Below are 18,681 nucleotides of genomic sequence, written 5' to 3'. Positions count from 1 at the left end.
TAGACTAAGCAGAGGTGATTTGATGATGTTAAAATGTTGAAGTTGAAATTGTGCTGGAATAGTGGAGGCAGCTCCTGTTTTCTTTGTTTAGTGGTCCAAAAATGTTGGAAACATTAGCTTGCTTGATCATGCTGTAGGTCACGTTCAGTCTGTTACGTGCAATATGCTTTGTGGACTTCACTGGACAGAGGTTGCTATCCAGTTTTGTGATAAAACAAAGGTGTGGATGAATTTATTCTGCCACTGTCTCTTCTTATTGTCTCGACCTTCAGGCCTATGTATCACGATCGCCAAACAACGCAATTATCACAACACATTGGTTGTAATACGTAGGGCCTTGGTTTTACCAGTGATTTTACCAACGCACCACTACTGGGCCAATGTCACTTCATCTCCTTAACTCTCTCCTCTGAGAGTCATGAAACAAAGTCTGTGGAGCTCATAAAAGCACAAATCACTGTTTGTTAATTCTCTTTTTCCTTTCTTCTTCTCGCCCCTCCATGTATTTTTCTGCATGGCTACTCTCCCACTGACCGCTCGGACATTGAAGGGTTGGGGGGGGGGTTAACTAGCCTAAGGTCCCAGCTGCTTTGGTTCACATTCGCAACAATGCGAGTCATCAACTATCCCTGACCGTCTGAGTACACAAAGTAGGATCTGTTAATGAAAGACGACACTTGTCGTTTAAAGTCAGGTGCTATGTTCTCACATTATATAGCGACATTATATAGCGACGTCATGCAACCCAGTGAAATATAGCTTGTTTCATACATTTTCAAAACCCTTTTTGTAAAGAAATGTGTCAAGTACAGCAGCAATGTGTACTGTAGCAAATTATTATAGTGAAATTATTAGTATATGAAGTCCAGAGATCTTATCTGGATGGTCCATCTATGTGCCCATTTGCTTTAGTTTCATGCTGATGTTCGCCTCAATTACGCCACGTCGGGAGCAACCACTATAGGAGGATAAGTGGGGCTGAGTCCTGTCGAGGATGAATTCCGTCTAAGTAAAGGGGATCAAAAATAAACAAAGAATGAGGAATGGCAGTGGAGCTTCCCAAAATGAAAGACCCTGTGTCTCTCTGCATGCAGGCTTTTGCTCTCACTTGGTTTGATGGTCCAGAGAGCTGACAGCGATGGTGCCAACGCTCGCTCACAGACGACCAACTGGAGCATGCATATAGATATTCTCCCCCGTCAAAGAATGCACTAAAGAGACCTCTTAAAGGAAGGGTTTCCTTAGTTAGTTTTCCATGTTTTTCTCTTTCCTTTCAGTCATTTTCCTCACTCTATGCGCTCTCTTTCACACACAGACACAAACACGTAAGGATTTAAAGGAAAATATATATATAATTACAAGAAATCACGAGAAAATGTTATGACGTGATTGAATAGTTCTATGAATACATCAATACTTGGTGAAAGGAACTTTGGCATTCCAGATGTGGGCATTTCTGGTTAAGTCATCTCCAATACATGATGCAGCCACCATCATGTTTGAAAGGATGGTTAGGAATGGGTGATATACTGTACACACACTCAGAAGAGGGTATGGATATGCCATGTTTCCTTACTGCCCCACCCCCTGAGGGCAGAGGGCTGGGTGGAGCAGAAAACCTGAAGAGACAGAGGGAGCAGCACATGTGATTAATGGGCAGAAGAAATGGGGCACTGGGGATGGAGCTGGGACCCACAGGGGACGGAGCTGGGAGCAGAGACGATGGAGGAGGGCGGTTACTCATGCACATATAGGGGGGGGGGGGGCTAATGTGCACAGCTGGTGCATTCCCAGAGATGAAAACAAAAGGATTTCTAATAACCCAATTGAATAATTCTATTATTGGTATCCTTATTGTTTTATATCTATTATTACTACCACAATTACTGCAGGCTATGCCAATACTTAAAGTAATAGTAGGTAATAATAGGTATCATAATAAGTAGTCATCTCTGTGTTCACTGCGTCCATTAGAATATCTAAATTCATGTTAGTAAGCATACTAAATCAACTGCACCACATCTTCAATACAGATGTTTGTATTTTTAGGCAGGTTTTCTGTTCTCCCTATTGATTTGAATAAAACGTATACACATTTTATCTATCGACTACTAACTCATAGCTTATTACTCTGCAATTACCATTCTACAATGGATTTTCTTAGTACATACATGATCATTTCCCGAGGCTGAATGGCTGAGCTATGCACTTTTGATTGACAGCAATTGACTCAGAAATGAGCCAAGGCCATCCTTCACCACCAAAGGGTTTGCATTGTCCAAAGGAGCATTTAAGTTTACAAACAAAACAGACCTACTAAAGTGATGATGATCATGATGATGATGATGATTTTAGTTGGTTTAGGTTGTACCAGTTGCCTAGCATTTATGATTATTATTATGACGGACAAATATTCTCATTATTATCACTGTCTTTATTATTTAAAGATTGTAAATCCACAAATGATGGCTCATTTGGTAGAGCATGGTGTTTACAACGCCAGGGTTGTGGGTTCGATTCCCACGGGGGACCAGTACGGAGAAACATTTTTATGAAATGTATGCATTCACTACTGTAAGTCGCTCTGGATAAGAGCGTCTGCTAAATGACTAAAATGTAAAAAATTGAAAAACCATTATTTTAAGCCACATATATTTGTGTTCTGCACCACATCAAGCGCTATGATGAAACTGGCTCTCATGAGGACTGCCACAGCAAAGGAAGACGCAGAATTACCTCTGCTGCAGAGGATAAGTTCATTAGAGTTACCAGCCTCAGAAATCGCAGCCCAAATAAATGCTTCACAGAGTAGAAATAACAGACACATCTCAACATCAACTGTTCAGAGGAGACTGTGTGAATCAGGCCATCAGGGTTGAATTGCTGCAAATAAATCCCTACTAAAGGACACCAATAATACGAAGAGACTTGCTTGGGACAAGAAAGACGAGAAATTGACATTAGACTTGTGGAAATCTGTCCTTTGTTCTGATTTGTTCTGAGTCCTTTGAGTCCAAATTTGAGAGTTTTGGTTTCAACTGCCGTGTCTTTGTGAAACACATAGTAGGTGAACGGATGATCTCCGCATGTGTGGTTCCCACCGTGAAGCATGGAGGAGGAGGTGTGATGCTGTGGGGGTACTTTGCTGGTGACACTGTCAGGGATTTATTTAGAATTCAATGCACACTTAACCAGCATGGCTACCACAGCATTCTGCAGCAATACGCCATCCCATCTGGTTTGCGCTTAGTGGGACTATCATTTGTTTTTCAACAGGACAATGGCCCAACACACCTCCAGGCTGTATAAGGGCTATTTGGCCAAGAAGGAGAGTGATGGAGTGCTACATCAGATGACCTGGCCTCCACAATCACCCAACCTCAACCCAATTGAGATGGCTTGGGATGAGTTGGACCACAGAGTGAAGGAAAAGCATCAAACAAGTGCTCAGCATATGTGGGAACTCAAGACTGCTGGAAAAGCATTCCAGGTGAAGTTGGTTGAGAGAATACCAAGAGTGTGCAAAGCTGTCATCAAGGCAAAGGGTGGCTACTTTGAAGAATCTCAAATCTCAAATATATTTTAACACTTTTTTGGTTACTACCTGATCCCATCTGTGTTCTTTCATTGTTTTGATGTCTTCACTATTATTCTACAATGTAAAAAAAAAATAAGTACAAATAAAGAGAAACCTTTGAATGAGTAGGTAAAATATCAACAATGGACTAATGAAACAAATACCAAAAAATAGTTTTTGGGTGGAGTTTTCCTTTTATGGGGAAGGGAGGGGTGGTATGAACTGATAAAAAGATTTGCTTTTACTCAGCCTCTCTTGCGCACGGTGCTCATTCCATGAAATCCTGCCGCAAACACACAGAACTCAGCCGCTGGAAAATATAAAAAAGTTTCTGATTCGAGGATTTGTGCGAATGTAGGTTGATACCTGGAATATTCTCATTGATGACCACTATTATGGTAAGGAAACGTTTACTTAATTTCTAGATTAGATTTTATTAATGTACATTTACATGGCCGAATTAGTTTTGGTGTCTGGTCATCAATAAGAATGCAAATCAAAGTTGTGCCTTTCGAAAGTAATTTAAGTTAATAACTGTTTAATCATATCTTTAACACAGAAGAAATCGAAAAAAATACGTTTGAACAAAATAACGTGAGTTTCAAGCGCATTTCAAGTTCATGTTGAGAGATTCCGTTACATAGTTATTGCAAGTTTTTTCCTGAAGTTTATGGATTTTTAAAAAACGTTAAAAAAAAACATTGAATAACTTCATAGCGTCCCAATGCCACCAAACCCCCCCACCCCCCATCTCATTCTTAGCACAGTTCAAAATAGCCTATCATGATGCTAATTTAGCTCATGCATTAGTGCGATACCTATCCATCTTGTGGAATTCAGCATACAGTCCACAATCAGTTACCATAATGAACATCATATCCATAAAGAACCGGCCAGTGGTCCGACTTTTCTGTTCGTTTGCTTTTATTTGATCACACATTTCTACATGAAAATGTACCCTAATTTACTATTGGACAAAAGAATTGCCTCTGTCTCCCATTCACTTGTTTTTACAAGGACTTTTGTTCTGTATTTGTATTTTATGCTGAATTAGTCTACTGTATCCTCAGTCCTCATTTCACATAAAAGTGAAGGAGTATTAAATAGTATTTTACTTTAGAGAAATACATTTATTTTATTTTTTATGCCTGTTCTAAATCGGTATTTTCCCTATTTTTTTTTTAGGAGTTTCATGATGGGGTCCAAGATCATACTCAGAACATCCTGTGGCAATAAGGATTATTTGATTGATTGTCTGCAATGACAACCTATCAAGTGCTAAGGAATACCATTGCCAGCTGTGCCTTGGCCTGCCATCGCCCCTCAGTGGACTAAGTGGTGGACTACAGAATTTGTAGGATTTAAATTCAAATCAGAGCCATGGGTGACTCCATGTATTCCGACTTAATAGCCAGACACTACAACTTCACAGGGAAGCTCCGGAAAGTGGAGCAGGATTCCAGACTCAAAGCGGACTCTGTGGTTTTCATCATTGTATGTTGCTTCATTATTCTTGAGAATGTCTTGGTCCTGCTTACCATTTGGAGGACCAAGAAGTTCCACAAGCCCATGTACTACTTTATTGGGAACTTAGCTCTATCAGACTTGCTTGCTGGTGTGGTGTACACTGCCAACATCCTGCTGTCAGGTGCCAACACATACAAACTGACCCCCACACAGTGGTTCTTCCGGGAGGGGAGTATGTTTGTGGCTCTGGCAGCCTCAGTCTTCAGCCTGCTGGCCATCGCCATCGAGCGCCACCTCACCATGCTGAAGATGAAGTTGCACAACAATGGCAACACGTGCCGTGTCTTCATGCTCATCAGCACCGTGTGGCTGATTGCAGCCATCTTGGGCGGCCTGCCCATCATGGGCTGGAACTGCATCCAGAGCATGCCCAGCTGCTCCACCGTACTGCCGCTCTACCACAAGACCTACATCCTGTTCTGCACCACCGTCTTCAGCGTCATCCTCATGGCCATCGTGGTGCTGTACGCGCGCATCTACGCCCTGGTGCGCACCCGCAGCCGCAAGCTGGTGTTCCGCAAGGTCTCCAACGGCCGCGGCGGGGGTAGCGCTAGCAGCAAGAGCTCGGAGAAGTCCATGGCCCTGCTGAAGACCGTGATCATCGTGCTGAGCTGTTTCATCGCCTGCTGGGCTCCACTCTTCATCCTCCTGTTGCTGGACGTGGCCTGTGACATCCGCATGTGCGCCATCCTGTACAAAGCCGAGTGGTTCCTGGCCCTGGCCGTGCTCAACTCGGCAATGAACCCCCTCATCTACACGCTCACCAGCAACGAGATGCGCCGCGCCTTCCTAAAAACGCTCATGTGCTGCTGTGTCTGCACCCGGCCCTCTGGCAAGTTCTCTCGGCCCATCATGGGTGCAGAGTTCAGCCGAAGCAAGTCGGACAACTCGTCCCACCCCAATAAGGACGAGCCAGAGTACTCGCCAAGGGAGACCGTCGTATCCTCTGGGAATATCACCTCCTCTTCTTAAAGGGCCTTGTGGACTGTTGTGAGAAAAGTAGCTCCACTGCTTAGGGAATGTGGATGTGTGTATATATGTTTTTGCGCAGTGTGCAAGTGTGTGTGTGTACATTATGTATATATGTGTATAAGTAGAGTGTGTGTGTGTTTGTATGTGGTTTTGTTGCGCTGTGGTTGTGTCTATGTACAGTATGTAAGTTGCCTCTTCAGTTTCCATTTGTTTGATCATTTCTCAAAGGGTCTGTCTTTGACGCACGAGAAGAAACTCATCAGAAAAAAAGGGCTAAACTGGAAGATAGTGAATATCTCTGGACATCCAATAGCCCATGCTAGAGAGTAGAACTGAAAGAGTGTTACAGTTTGTGTCCATCTCCCCCCACACGTTGAGGACTGCCAGCACTGAAGTGAATATTTTCATATTCAAAAGACAATGTCATAGGGAAGCACTTACAGTACAGCACCCAAAGTGTAAACCTGACTTTTCAGTATTGAGTTCAACCATGTTCTTTTTACAGATTGAGAAGAAGCCATTTTAGTCAAAGGTATTTTTAATGTATTTAGTACAGCACTTGTTGTAAAAAGGCTCATTAAAAATCATCAACTCATTATAGGTGTTTACTGATTCTCTAAGGTGTTGATGGAAGTGTGACAATAGTTAGCAGCGTTTATTGTTCTTATTGAAACGTTTAAGAAATACAATTAATGAAGCTCTCGTGTTTCTTCGACTTAACTCTGAAGGCTAGTACAATGTAAATTCTACACCTTGATTAAGAATGTATTTTGTACTTGTAATTTGTTTTATTTCACTCTTATTCGATAAAGTTATCTTTGTAGCGATGCAATGTAGTTGCAATAATAATTTATATTCTGGTTGATGTGTGACAAAGGTCGTCTTTCTTTTTCCAGTTATGATTTCTGTTTCACTGCCTTAATAAAGGGGGATTCCTTTTAGATTTTGTAGATACTGTAGCTCCAGCCATTTAACTTGTGCATATTTGTCTGTCCCTCGGTTTCCACTCTCAAAAACATACTCTCTTGTGAAAACCCGCATGGCCCAATATTAGGGAAGGACATGAGGTCGAAAAAACACAAGAGGTTGACATATAAGGATAAACTCAATAGCACTCGTCCATTGTTGAATGCACCGACCCCAATAATGACTTACATTTTTCATAAAGGAAGAAGTGAATATGGACGTTACTGTGGGCACACACATCATCAATAGCTCACTGGAATAGTTCACTGAAACCGCCTATGGATTGTTCAGTTAGTAAATATGTGTTTTTAAGAACCGTTAAACACCCACAGCCAAGTACAATAGCGCTTGTCAGTGGTCAATTAATCAGTTTGCCAAACTTCCAAGTCATATTTTGCACGTGTTTTTGTTTCAATGTTTTGGTTAGCTCTTAATAAATATTGGAAATAAAAAAAAGTTTATTGTCTTCTCTTAATGCACACTGAGACCTGGTATGGTAGGCCCAGTACAGAATGTTGTGACATTAAAGCAACATTTATTTATTTTTTAACATGGAAGTTGTCATATTGTTACAGACATAAGTTCTGCCACCTAAAGATGGGAGACAGTAGTGAGAATTGGATAAATATCTGTTAATAATAGGATAATCCTCTAAAGCAACTAGTTTGGGGACAGGTCCACCACCGAAGGAAACTTACCCAGCTGTTTCAGCAGAACAGGAGGTGAGGGCAGAGGGTTATCTCGTCCCCAGCCGGCTCTCTGTCAAACCGATAAACTGGCAAGCAATAACATAAATGAAGTTGAACAAAAACTATCAAAACCAACACAAGGACCTCTGATGACATGTTTGATTTAGAATACCAGTATTGAATACTGTTGCTGTCTGGTGTTCCATTCAACACTTGTCCAGATAAGGGGTGTAAAGTGCTTAAGTAAAAATACTTTAAGGTACAACTTAAGTCGTTTTTTGGGGTATCTGTACTTTACTATTTATATTTTTGACAACTTTTACTTTTGACAACTTTCACTACATTCCCAAAGAAAATAATGTACTTTTTACTCCATACATTTTCCCTGACACCCAAGAGTACTCATTACATTTTGAATGCTTAGCAGGACAGGAAAATTGTCCAATTCACGCACTTATCAAGAGAACATCCCTGGTCATCCCTACTTCCTCTGATCTGGTGAACTCACTTAACACAAATGCTTCATTTGTAAATTTGTTGGAGTGTGACCCTGGCTCTCTGTAAATAAAAAAAACTTGAAAATTGTGCAATCTGGCTTGCTTAATTTGAAAGATTTATACTTTTACTTTTCATACTTAAGTATATTTTTGCAATTATCTTTACTTGTAAGTACCGTAATTTCCGGACTATTAAGCGCACCTGAATATAAGCCGCACCCACTGAATTAGAAAAATAAATATTATTTTGAACATAAGTAAGCCGCACATGTCTATAAGCCGCAGGTGCCTACCGGTACATTGAAACAAATTAACTTTACACAGGCTTTAACAAAACACGGCTTGTAACAAAAATAAATAGGCTTTAACGAAACACGGCTTGTAACAAAAAATAAAAAAATCAGCAGTAAGCTTTAGTTGTCTTTTTGCACTGAGTCAATTTCTCACGCTGCTGTTTCCAACGTCTTATCATCGACTCATTAAGACCAAGCTCCCGTGCAGCAGCTCTATTTCCTTTTCCAACAGCCAGATCAATCGCCTTCAACTTGAAAGCTGCATCATATGCATTTCTCCGTGTCTTTGCCATGATGAGGGTGACAAAATGACTACCGTAATCAGAATGATGGGAAGTTTGAGAGTGCTCGATTTAATCTAAAGAGTAAACAAAAAAGTTGTTTGACCGTAACCCGTTCAGCAATTTCATTGGTCTAATGAAAGCTTCATGCCGCCAAAAAACTGAGCACGTCACAGAACGTGTTTTTTTGGAGAAAAAAAAATTGAAAGCGGGAAAAATCCCTATATTAGCCGCGCCATTGTTTAAGCCACGAGGTTCAAAGCCCGGGAAAAAAGTTGCGGCTTATAGTCCGGAATTTACGGTATATTTAAAACCAAATACTTTTAGACTTTTACTTAAGTAGTATTTTACTGGGTAAAATACTCACTTTTACTTGAGTCATTTTCTATTAAGCTAGCTTTACTTTTACTCAAGTATTACAATTGGGTACTTTTTCCACCACTGGTCTAGATGCAGGGTTGAATCTTGCTCCTCCAATTTGATATAGTCTAACCTAGACTATGTTGCACCAAATAGGAAACATTTGATTAATTTTCCTGTTAAGAAATTAGCTTTTGCTCCAAAGTTCAACAACGAATATATTTTACACATACTCTGGGTCTTTGGAGTTGACCAGGAAACATGTATTGTTTCATCGTGCTGTAATAGAGAGTAGTGTACCAGTCATGGGTGTATGACAGCATTCAAATCATAGCTGACCCCTCACATGTAGGCTACTTCGTTCTGAATACCAGCTTCTTCCCTCAGGTAGACTCTATCCGCTCCCAGAGGGCAAGCTGAACAGATTAAGCCCTCTCCTTTCTTGGGGTAATCTTGGGGGCACACCTATTTAAACTTAAGTCTAAGACTATTGGTGGCACTCACGTCTAGTTCTGATATACAATAATTAAGATACTTAGCGCCCCCCTATGGCTATCTGCTGTTATTACTTCATGAAGCAGATTCAAAGGCCGTTTTTGTGACCAAATGTTAATTTCATTTTTCTGTATATTTTCTGTATATTAAATTCTGTATGTAGCAGGTGACATGACGAGATCCTCCCACTAGGCATACCATGTCATTTCAATGTGGACATTTCAATGACATTTCAACCTTTACTCACCCACTGAAAAAGACAGCCAGAAGTTAGTTGAATTTCCAATGTTTTATCACTGTGCCTTCAACCATCTAAAAGCACAACGAAATTCCAATGGAAATGTTAGATTTTTGGTGTAGTTGTCATCTAAATGTGTCATTATTGCGCTTTCAACCATTTAAAAGCAAAACAAAATTAAAATTGGAATTCAATGTCAAATATTTTGTATTTATACAACAACTGTGTTATCACTGTGCTTCATCTAATAGCACAACCAAATGACCCGGATTGCAGTTGAGATTACATTAAAAGTACCTAGTGAAAGTGTTCAATGCTGTTCGAGATTCTGCACTGATTATTATAGCAATTGTGAAGATCTCCACAAACATGCAACTTTTGCATGCCGTCTTGAACTTTCATGGTTTCTATGATTACATAAGAAGACATTTATAGTTACAGTAACCTCAAAATGTGGCCATGGATGTGTTACTCATTTTAAGGGTGAATAAATACTGTTACATTACTTTGTAAGTTAGCCTTAACTTTAGGCTATTTACTGTATTACAAAAGTAACATTGAATCGGTTGATTAACAGGAGACGTGAACATTAATAATTAATAATTGATATGTTGGATTCACATCTCCATCTCAACCCAAAATCTAAGTTGAAGGGCTACTCTGGGATTTTGGCAAGGAGGCCCTTTAGCTTCTTCCCCAGAGTCAGGTGAACTCGTGGATATCGTTTTTATGTCTCTGCGTTCAGTTTGAAGGAAGTTGCTAACTAGCGCTAGTGCAATTTCTAACTAGCGTTAGTGCAATGACTGGAAGTCTATGGGTATCAGCTAGCATGCCAGTTTAGACTGCAATGACTGGAAGCAAATACCCATGAATGCTAGCAGATACCCATAGACTTCCAGTCATTGTGCTAACACCAGTTAGCATTGACTCACGAAACTACCTCTAACTTCCTGCATACTGGACACAGAGACATAAAAGTGGTATCCATGAGTTCATCTGACTCTGGGGAAGTAGATGAAGGGCTTCATTGCCAAAATCCTGAAGTATCCTTTTAAAGAATAGTGCTATAAATAAAGTTTGATTTGATTTAGTCCTATTTTTTAACTTAGATTTTTGGTTAAGATGGAGACGTGAATCCAACATATTAATGATTGACGAGTAGAATAAACGTGAAATCAACCAAAGCTTGAAACCATAGGCCTACAGTGCTTTCAGAAAATATTCCCACCCCTTGACTTTTTCCACATTTTGTTGTGGTATAGCCTGAATTTAAAATTATGTTTTTAGAAATGTTTACAAATTAATTTAGAAAATGAAAAGCTAAAATGTCTTGAGTCAATGGCAAGCCTAAATAAGTTCAGGAGTAAAAATGTGCTTAATAAGTTTCATGGACTCACATGAAACTTAGCAGTGTTTAACATTATTTTTTAATGACTCCCTCATCTCTGTCTCCACACATATTATACAATTATCTGTAAGGTCCCTCGGTGGAGCAGTGAATTTCAAACACAGATTAAACAACAAAGGCCAGGGAGGTTTTCCAATGCTTCACAAAGGGCACCTATTGGGAGATCGGTAAAAAAACAGGCATTGAATATCCATTTGAGCATGGTGAAGTTATTAACTAAACTTTGGATGGTGTATCAATACACCCAATCACTACAAAGATACAGACGTCCTCCCTAACTCAGTTGCCAGAGAGTAAGGAAACCACACTTTCACACACACACTTTCACCATGAGGCCAATGGTGACTTTAAAACAGTTACAGAGTTTAATGGCTGTGATAGGAGAAAACTGACGATGGATCAACAACATTGTAATTACTCCATAATACTAACCTAAATGACAGAGTGAAAAAAAGGAAGCCTGTACAGAATACAAATATTCCAAAACATGCATCCTGTTTGCAACAAGGCACTAAAGTAAAATTGCAAAAAATGTGTCAAAGAAATTAACTTTATGTCCTGAATACAAAACGTTATGTTAGGGGCAAATCCAACACAAGACATCACGAAGTACAACTCTTCATATTTTTAAGCATGGTGGTGGCTGCATCATGTTATGGGTATGCTTGTCATCGGCATGGAGTAGGGAGTTTTTTTAACATTAAAATAAACAGAATAGAGCTAAGCACAGGCAAAATCCTAGAAGAAAATCTGGTTCAGTCTGCTTTCCAACAGACACTGGGAGACAAACTCACCTTTCAGCAGGACAATAACCTAAAACACAAGGCCAAATATACACTGGAGTTTCTTACCAAGATGACATTGAATGTTTCTGAGTGGCCTAGTTACAGTTTTTACTTCAATCGGCTTGACAATCTATGACTAGAATTGAAAATGGTGTCTAGCAATAATCAACAACCAACTTGACAGAGCTTGAAGAATTGAAGAATAAAGGGCAAATATTGTACAATCCAGGTTTGCAAAGCTCTTAGAGACTTACATTTACATTTACATTTACGTCATTTAGCAGACGCTCTTATCCAGAGCGACTTACAAATTGGTGCATTCACCTTATGATATCCAGTGGAACAACCACTTTACAATAGTACATCTATATCTTTTTGGGGGGGGGGGGTTAGAAGGATTACTTTATCCTATCCCAGGTATTCCTTAAAGAGGTGGGGTTTCAGGTGTCTACGGAAGGTGGTGATTGACTCCGCTGTCCTGGCGTCGTGAGGGAGCTTGTTCCACCATTGGGGTGCCAGAGCAGCGAACAGTTTTGACTGGGCTGAGCGGGAAATGTGCTTCTACAGAGGTAGGGGGGCCAGCAGGCCAGAGGTGGATGAACGCAGTGCCCTTGTTTGGGTGTAGGGCCTGATCAGAGCCTGAAGGTACGGAGGTGCCGTTCCCCTCACAGCTCCGTAGGCAAGTACCATGGTCTTGTAGCAGATGCGAGCTTCAACTGGAAGCCAGTGGAGTGTGCGGAGGAGCGGGGTGACATGAGAGAACTTGGGAAGGTTGAACACCAGACGGGATGCGGCGTTCTGGATGAGTTGTAGGGGTTTAATGGCACAGGCAGGGAGCCCCGCCAACAGGGAGTTGCAGTAATCCAGACGGGAGATGACAAGTGCCTGGATTAGGACCTGCGCCGCTTCCTGTGTAAGGCAGGGTCGTACTCTGCGAATGTTGTATAGCATGAACCTACAGGATCGGGTCACCGCCTTGATGTTAGCGGAGAACGACAGGGTGTTGTCCAGGGTCACGCCGAGGCTCTTAGCACTCTGGGAGGAGGACACAATGGAGTTGTCCACCGTGATGGCGAGATCATAGAAAGGGCACTCCTTCCCCGGCAGGAAGAGCAGCTCTGTCTTGCCGAGGTTCAGCTTGAGGTGGTGATCCGTCATCCACACTGATATGTCTGCCAGACATGCAGAGATGTGATTCGCCACCTGGTTATCAGAAGGGGGAAAGGAGAAGATGAATTGTGTGTCGTCTGCGTAGCAATGATAGGAGAGACCATGTGAGGATATGACAGAGCCAAGTGACTTGGTGTATAGCGAGAATAGGAGAGGGCCTAGAACTGAGCCCTGAAGGAAACCAGTGGTGAGAGCACGTGGTGCGAAGATGGATTCTCGCTACGCCACCTGGTAGGAGCGACCTGTCAGGTAGGACGCAATCCAAGAGTGAGCCGCGCCGGAGATACCCAACTCGGAGAGGGTGGAGAGGAGGATCTGATGGTTCACAGTATCAAAGGCAGCAGATAGGTCTAGAAGGATGAGAGCAGAGGAGAGAGAGTTAGCTTTTGCAGTGCGGAGAGCCTCCGTGACACAGAGAAGAGCAGTCTCAGTTGAATGACCAGCCTTGAAACCTGACTGATTTGGATCAAGAACGTCATTCTGAGAGAGATAGCAGGAGAGCTGGCCAAGGACGGTACGTTCAAGAGTTTTGGAGAGAAAAGAAAGAAGGGATACTGGTCTGTAGTTGTTGACATCGGAGGGATCGAGTGTAGGTTTTTTGAGAAGGGGTGCAACTCTCGCTCTCTTGAAGACGGAAGGGACGTAGCCAGCGGTCAAGGATGAGTTGATGAGCGATATGAGGTAATGGAGAAGGTCTCCGCAAATGGTCTGGAGAAGAGAGGAGGGGATAGGGTCAAGCGGGCAGGTTGTTGGGCGGCCGGCCATCACAAGACGCAAGATTTCATCTGGAGAGAGAGGGGAGAAAGAGGTCAAAGCATAGGGTAGGGCAATGTGAGCAGGACCAGCGGTGTCGTTTGACTTAACAAACGAGGATCGGATGTCGTCGACCTTCTTTTCAAAATGGTTGACGAAGTCATCCGCAGAGAGGGAGGAGGGGGGGAGGGGGAGGAGCATTCAGGAAGGAGGAGAAGGTGGCAAAGAGCTTCCTAGGGTTAGAGGCAGATGCTTGGAAGTTAGAGTGGTAGAAAGTGGCTTTAGCAGCAGAAACAGAGGAGGAAAATGTAGAGAGGAGGGAGTGAAAAGATGCCAGGTCCGCAGGAAGGCTAGTTTTCCTCCATTTCCGCTCGGCTGCCCGGAGCCCTGTTCTGTGAGCTCGCAATGAGTCGTCAAGCCACGGAGCAGGAGGGGAGGACCGAGCCGGTCGGGAGGATAGGGGACATAGAGAGTCAAAGGATGCAAAAAGGGAGGAGAGGAGGCTTGAGGAGGCAGAATCAGGAGATTGGTTGGAGAAGGATTGAGCAGAGGGAAGAGATGATTGGATGGAAGAGGAGAGAGTAGCAGGAGAGAGAGAGCGAAGGTTGCGACGGCGCAATAACATCTGAGTAGGGGCAGAGTGAGTAGTGTTGGAAGAGAGCGAGAGGGAAAAGGATACAAGGTAGTGATCGGAGACTTGGAGGGGAGTTGCAGTGAGATTAGTAGAAGAACAGCATCTAGTGAAGATGAGGTCAAGCGTATTGCCTGCCTTGTGAGTAGGGGGGACGGTGAGAGGGTGAGGTCAAAAGAGGAGAGGAGTGGAAAGAAGGAGGCAGAGAGAAATGAGTCAAAGGTAGAGGTAGGGAGGTTAGTCACCCAGAACTGTGAGGGGTGAGCCATCCTCAGGAAAGGAACTTATCAAGGCGTCAAGCTCATTGATGAACTCTCCAAGGGAACCTGGAGGGCGATAAATGGTAAGGATGTTAAGCTTGAATGCTCTAGTGATTGTGACAGCATGGAATTCAAAGGAGGAGATAGACAGATGGGTCAGGGGAGAAAGAGAGAATGTCCACTTGGGAGAGATGAGGATTCCAGTGCCACCACCCCGCTGACCAGATGCTCTCGGGGTGTGCGAGAACACGTGGTCAGACGAGAAGAGAGCAGTAGGAGTAGGAGTGTTTTCTGTGGTAATCCATGTTTCCGTCAGCGCCAAGAAGTCAAGGGACTGGAGGGTAGCATAGGCTGAGATGAACTCTGCCTTGTTGGCCGCAGACCGGCAGTTCCAGAGGCTGCCGGAGACCTGGAACTCCACGTGGGTCGTGCGCGCGGGGACCACCAGGTTAGAGTGGCAGCTGCCACGCGGTGTGAAGCGTTTGTATGGCCTGTGCAGAGAGGAGAGAACAGGGATAGACCGACACATAGTTGATAGGCTACAGGAGAGGCTACGCTAATGCAAAGGAGATTGGCATGAAAATTAACTAAACAACTGGGGAAGCGAGAGAGCAGGGCCTCCCTCACTAACAATTCACTGAAACACTAAAACGCTAAAATATAACTTTTCTAGCTACCACTAGAAATTAAAATTGATGTAAACTACAGTGGTTCAATGTTTCCAGGAATAGGCTCAAACTTAGTTTATTCCGCTAGATAACTTGGTACTGTATTCTTCCGTGAAAACCCCCCCTAGTGCACCGTGTCCTATGACGCCATAGCTAACTAGCTAACTAGCATGCTAGCATCCTATAACACACGGTTAGCACCAATACTTGGTAACAACAAGCTACCAATGGATCATTCGTGTCCGTGTCTAGTTCATAACGCAGAAGTAATTAAACGTTGGCTAGCTAACACAAAGTCAGTCCTGCTAGCTACACAAGTGGACTACACATCTCGAATGTTCAGAAAGTTAAGCTTACGTTGACTTACGCAGAAAGACTCACAGTTGCCAAAGGTTATTCGAACATGTTTTGACTTTTTATGTAAATGAGATATTTCTGAATTTAATTTTCAATACATTTTCACTTTGTCATTATGGGGTATTGTCTGTAGATGGGTGAGAGAAAACATCTATTTAATCGATTTTGAATTCAGGCTGTAACACAACAAAATGTGGAAGTCTGAGGACAAAGTGAGGGAAATGATCTCAGAGAAATTGAAGATGGACCACAGGAAGATTGAGGTGGAGTGCGCCCACAGGACTGGAAAACCAACTACCAGCTCAGGTGACAGGCCCAGGACGATACTGGTCATGTTCCTGAGGTTCAAGGACATTGTAGCTGTTCTGGAAAGAGCCAAAAACTCGAGAGGAACATATATCTTCCTCAACGAGGACTATCCTGAAGCTGTGCGCCAGAAGAGGAAAGAACTGATCCCAGCCATGAAAGCTGCCAGAGTTCATTTACATTACATTTACATTTAAGTCATTTAGCAGACGCTCTTATCCAGAGCGACTTACAAATTGGTGCATTCACCTTAAGATATCCAGTGGAAAAACCACTTTACAATAGTGCATCTAAATCTTTTATCTAAATGTTCGTGGGGACATTGCTTACATCCGCTAAGACAGGCTCATTGTCCACCCTCCCTCCCAGAAGCCTGGAGGGCAATGAGAGAGCCAAGCCTATGGATTTGTAGCTTCAACCCCGCAGAACACACACACACACACCAATTGATTAATGGACTGCTGAATGTAGATTTTTTTCTTTTGCTTTTTGGCTCTTTTCAGTATTTATTATCTCTGATAAGCTACCCAGGAAAGAGCTGAAACTAGCCCATATTAATATGTGTAGCCTTAGAAATAAGGTTCATGAAATCAGTAACTTACTAACATCAGATAACATTCATATATTAGCCATTTCTGAGAATCACCTAGATAATTCATTTGACGATACAGCAGTAGCAATACAAGGATATAACATCTATAGAAGATACAGGAATGCTTATGGGGGAGGTGTTGCTGTATATATTCCGAGCCAAATCCCTGTAATGCTTAGAGAAGATCTTATGTCAAGTGTTATTGAAGTGTTTTGGTTGCAGGTTCACTTGGCACATCTAAAACCTTTTTGGGGTGTTGCTATAAGCCACCAAGTGCGAACAGTCAGTATCTAAATAATATGTGTGAAATGCTTGATAGTGTATGTGATGTTAAACAGAGGTCTACTTTCTTGGGGACCTGAATATTCACTGGTTTTCATCAAGCTGTCCTCTCAAGAGGAAGCTTCTTACTGTAACCAGTGCCTGAAATCTGGTTCAGGTTATTAATCAACCTACCAGGGTGTTTACAAACACTACAGGAACAAGATCATCCACATGTATCAATCACATTTTTACTAATGCTGTAGAACTTTGTTCTAAAGCTGTATCCGTAAGCCAAAGTTCCAACAGCTGGGCCTAAAATAGTGTATAAGAGATAATACAAAATATTTTGCTATGACTCATGTGGATGATGTTAAAAATATTTGTTGGCCTGATGTGATTAATAAGGAGCATTGAGATGCTGCACTTGATGAATTTATGAAAGTGCTTCTTAGAATTATTATAAACATGCACCTGTAAAGAAACTGACTGTTATAACTGTTAAGGCTCCATGGATTGATGAGGAATTGAAAAACGTTATGGTTGAAAGAGATGGGGCAAAGAAACTGTATTATGAAGCCAAGACCAATGATATAAAGAATGATGAAAAAAAACTACTTTAAATGAAATTATGGGCAGAAAAACAAATTCAACTCCATCTTGCATCGAATCAGATAGCTTATTCATCACAAAACCATTTGATGTTGCTAATTATTTTAATGGTTACTTCATTGACAAAGTGGATAAAGTTAGGCAGGAAATGCCAACAATGAACAGTGAGCCATCGTATTCATGCATCTAAAAACTAGTAATGAAAGAAAAGCATTGAAAGTTAGAATTTTGTAAAGTTAGTGTGGGAGAGGTGGAAAAATTATTGTTATCGCTCAATAATGACAATAATGTCCTTCAATTTAGATGGAGAGCTACTGAGGATTGTAGCTGACTCGATAGCCACTCCTATCATATATTTAATCTGAGCCTAGAGGAAAGCTTTTGTCCTCAGGGCTGGAGGAAAGCCAAAGTAATTCCGTTACCCAAGAGTGGTAAAGTTGTCTAACAGTAGACCTATAAGCTTGCTGCCAGCTTTTAGCAAACTGTGGGAAGAAATTGTGTTTGACCAAATACAACACTATTTCTCTGTAAACAGACTTTCAATTATAACAGACTTTCAGCATGCTTATAGAGAAGGGCACTCAACATGTCAACACTGACACAAATGACTGAGGATTGGTTGAACGAAATTGATAAGAAGAAGATTGTGGGAGCTGTACTGTTAGATTTCAGTGCAGCCTTTGATATTATTGACCATAACCTGTTGTTGAAAAAACTTATATGCTATGGCTTTTCAACCTCTGCCATATTGTGGATTCAGAGCTATCTATCTAATCGAACTCAAAGGATTTTCCTTTAATGGAAGCTTCACTAATGTAAAACATGTAAAGTGTGGTGTACCGCACGGCAGCTCTCTAGGCCCTCTACTGTTTTCTATTTTTACAAGTGACCTGCCACTGGCATTAAACAAAGCATATGTGTCCATGTATGCTGATGATTCAACCATATACGCATCAGCAACCTCATCGAATGAAGTCACTGAA

At 41.9% G+C, this 18,681-nt stretch overlaps 1 protein-coding gene across 1 annotated transcript; it reads left to right on the top strand.

The window, feature by feature from the left end:
- The first annotated feature begins 3,839 nt into the window (after positions 1-3,839).
- Positions 3,840-7,498, top strand: s1pr1 (sphingosine-1-phosphate receptor 1). Its single transcript, XM_029706558.1, has 2 exons — positions 3,840-3,975; positions 4,763-7,498. Exon 2 carries the CDS (start codon positions 4,958-4,960, stop codon positions 6,074-6,076), a length of 1,119 nt encoding a protein of 372 aa, XP_029562418.1. The 5' UTR covers positions 3,840-3,975; positions 4,763-4,957; the 3' UTR covers positions 6,077-7,498.
- Positions 7,499-18,681: the final 11,183 nt, after the last annotated feature.

Source organism: Salmo trutta, chromosome 22 (genome assembly GCF_901001165.1).
Source record: "Salmo trutta chromosome 22, fSalTru1.1, whole genome shotgun sequence".
In the NCBI taxonomy this organism is placed as follows: domain Eukaryota; kingdom Metazoa; phylum Chordata; class Actinopteri; order Salmoniformes; family Salmonidae; genus Salmo; species Salmo trutta.
The sequence above is the reverse complement of the archived record's forward strand: the minus strand, read 5'-3'. Positions and strand labels throughout refer to the sequence as shown.

What these genes read in the sequence shown, in the direction of transcription:
- s1pr1 (XM_029706558.1), top strand. Translation starts at nt 4,958, where the DNA reads ATGGGTGACTCCATGTATTCCGACTTAATAGCCAGACACTACAACTTC.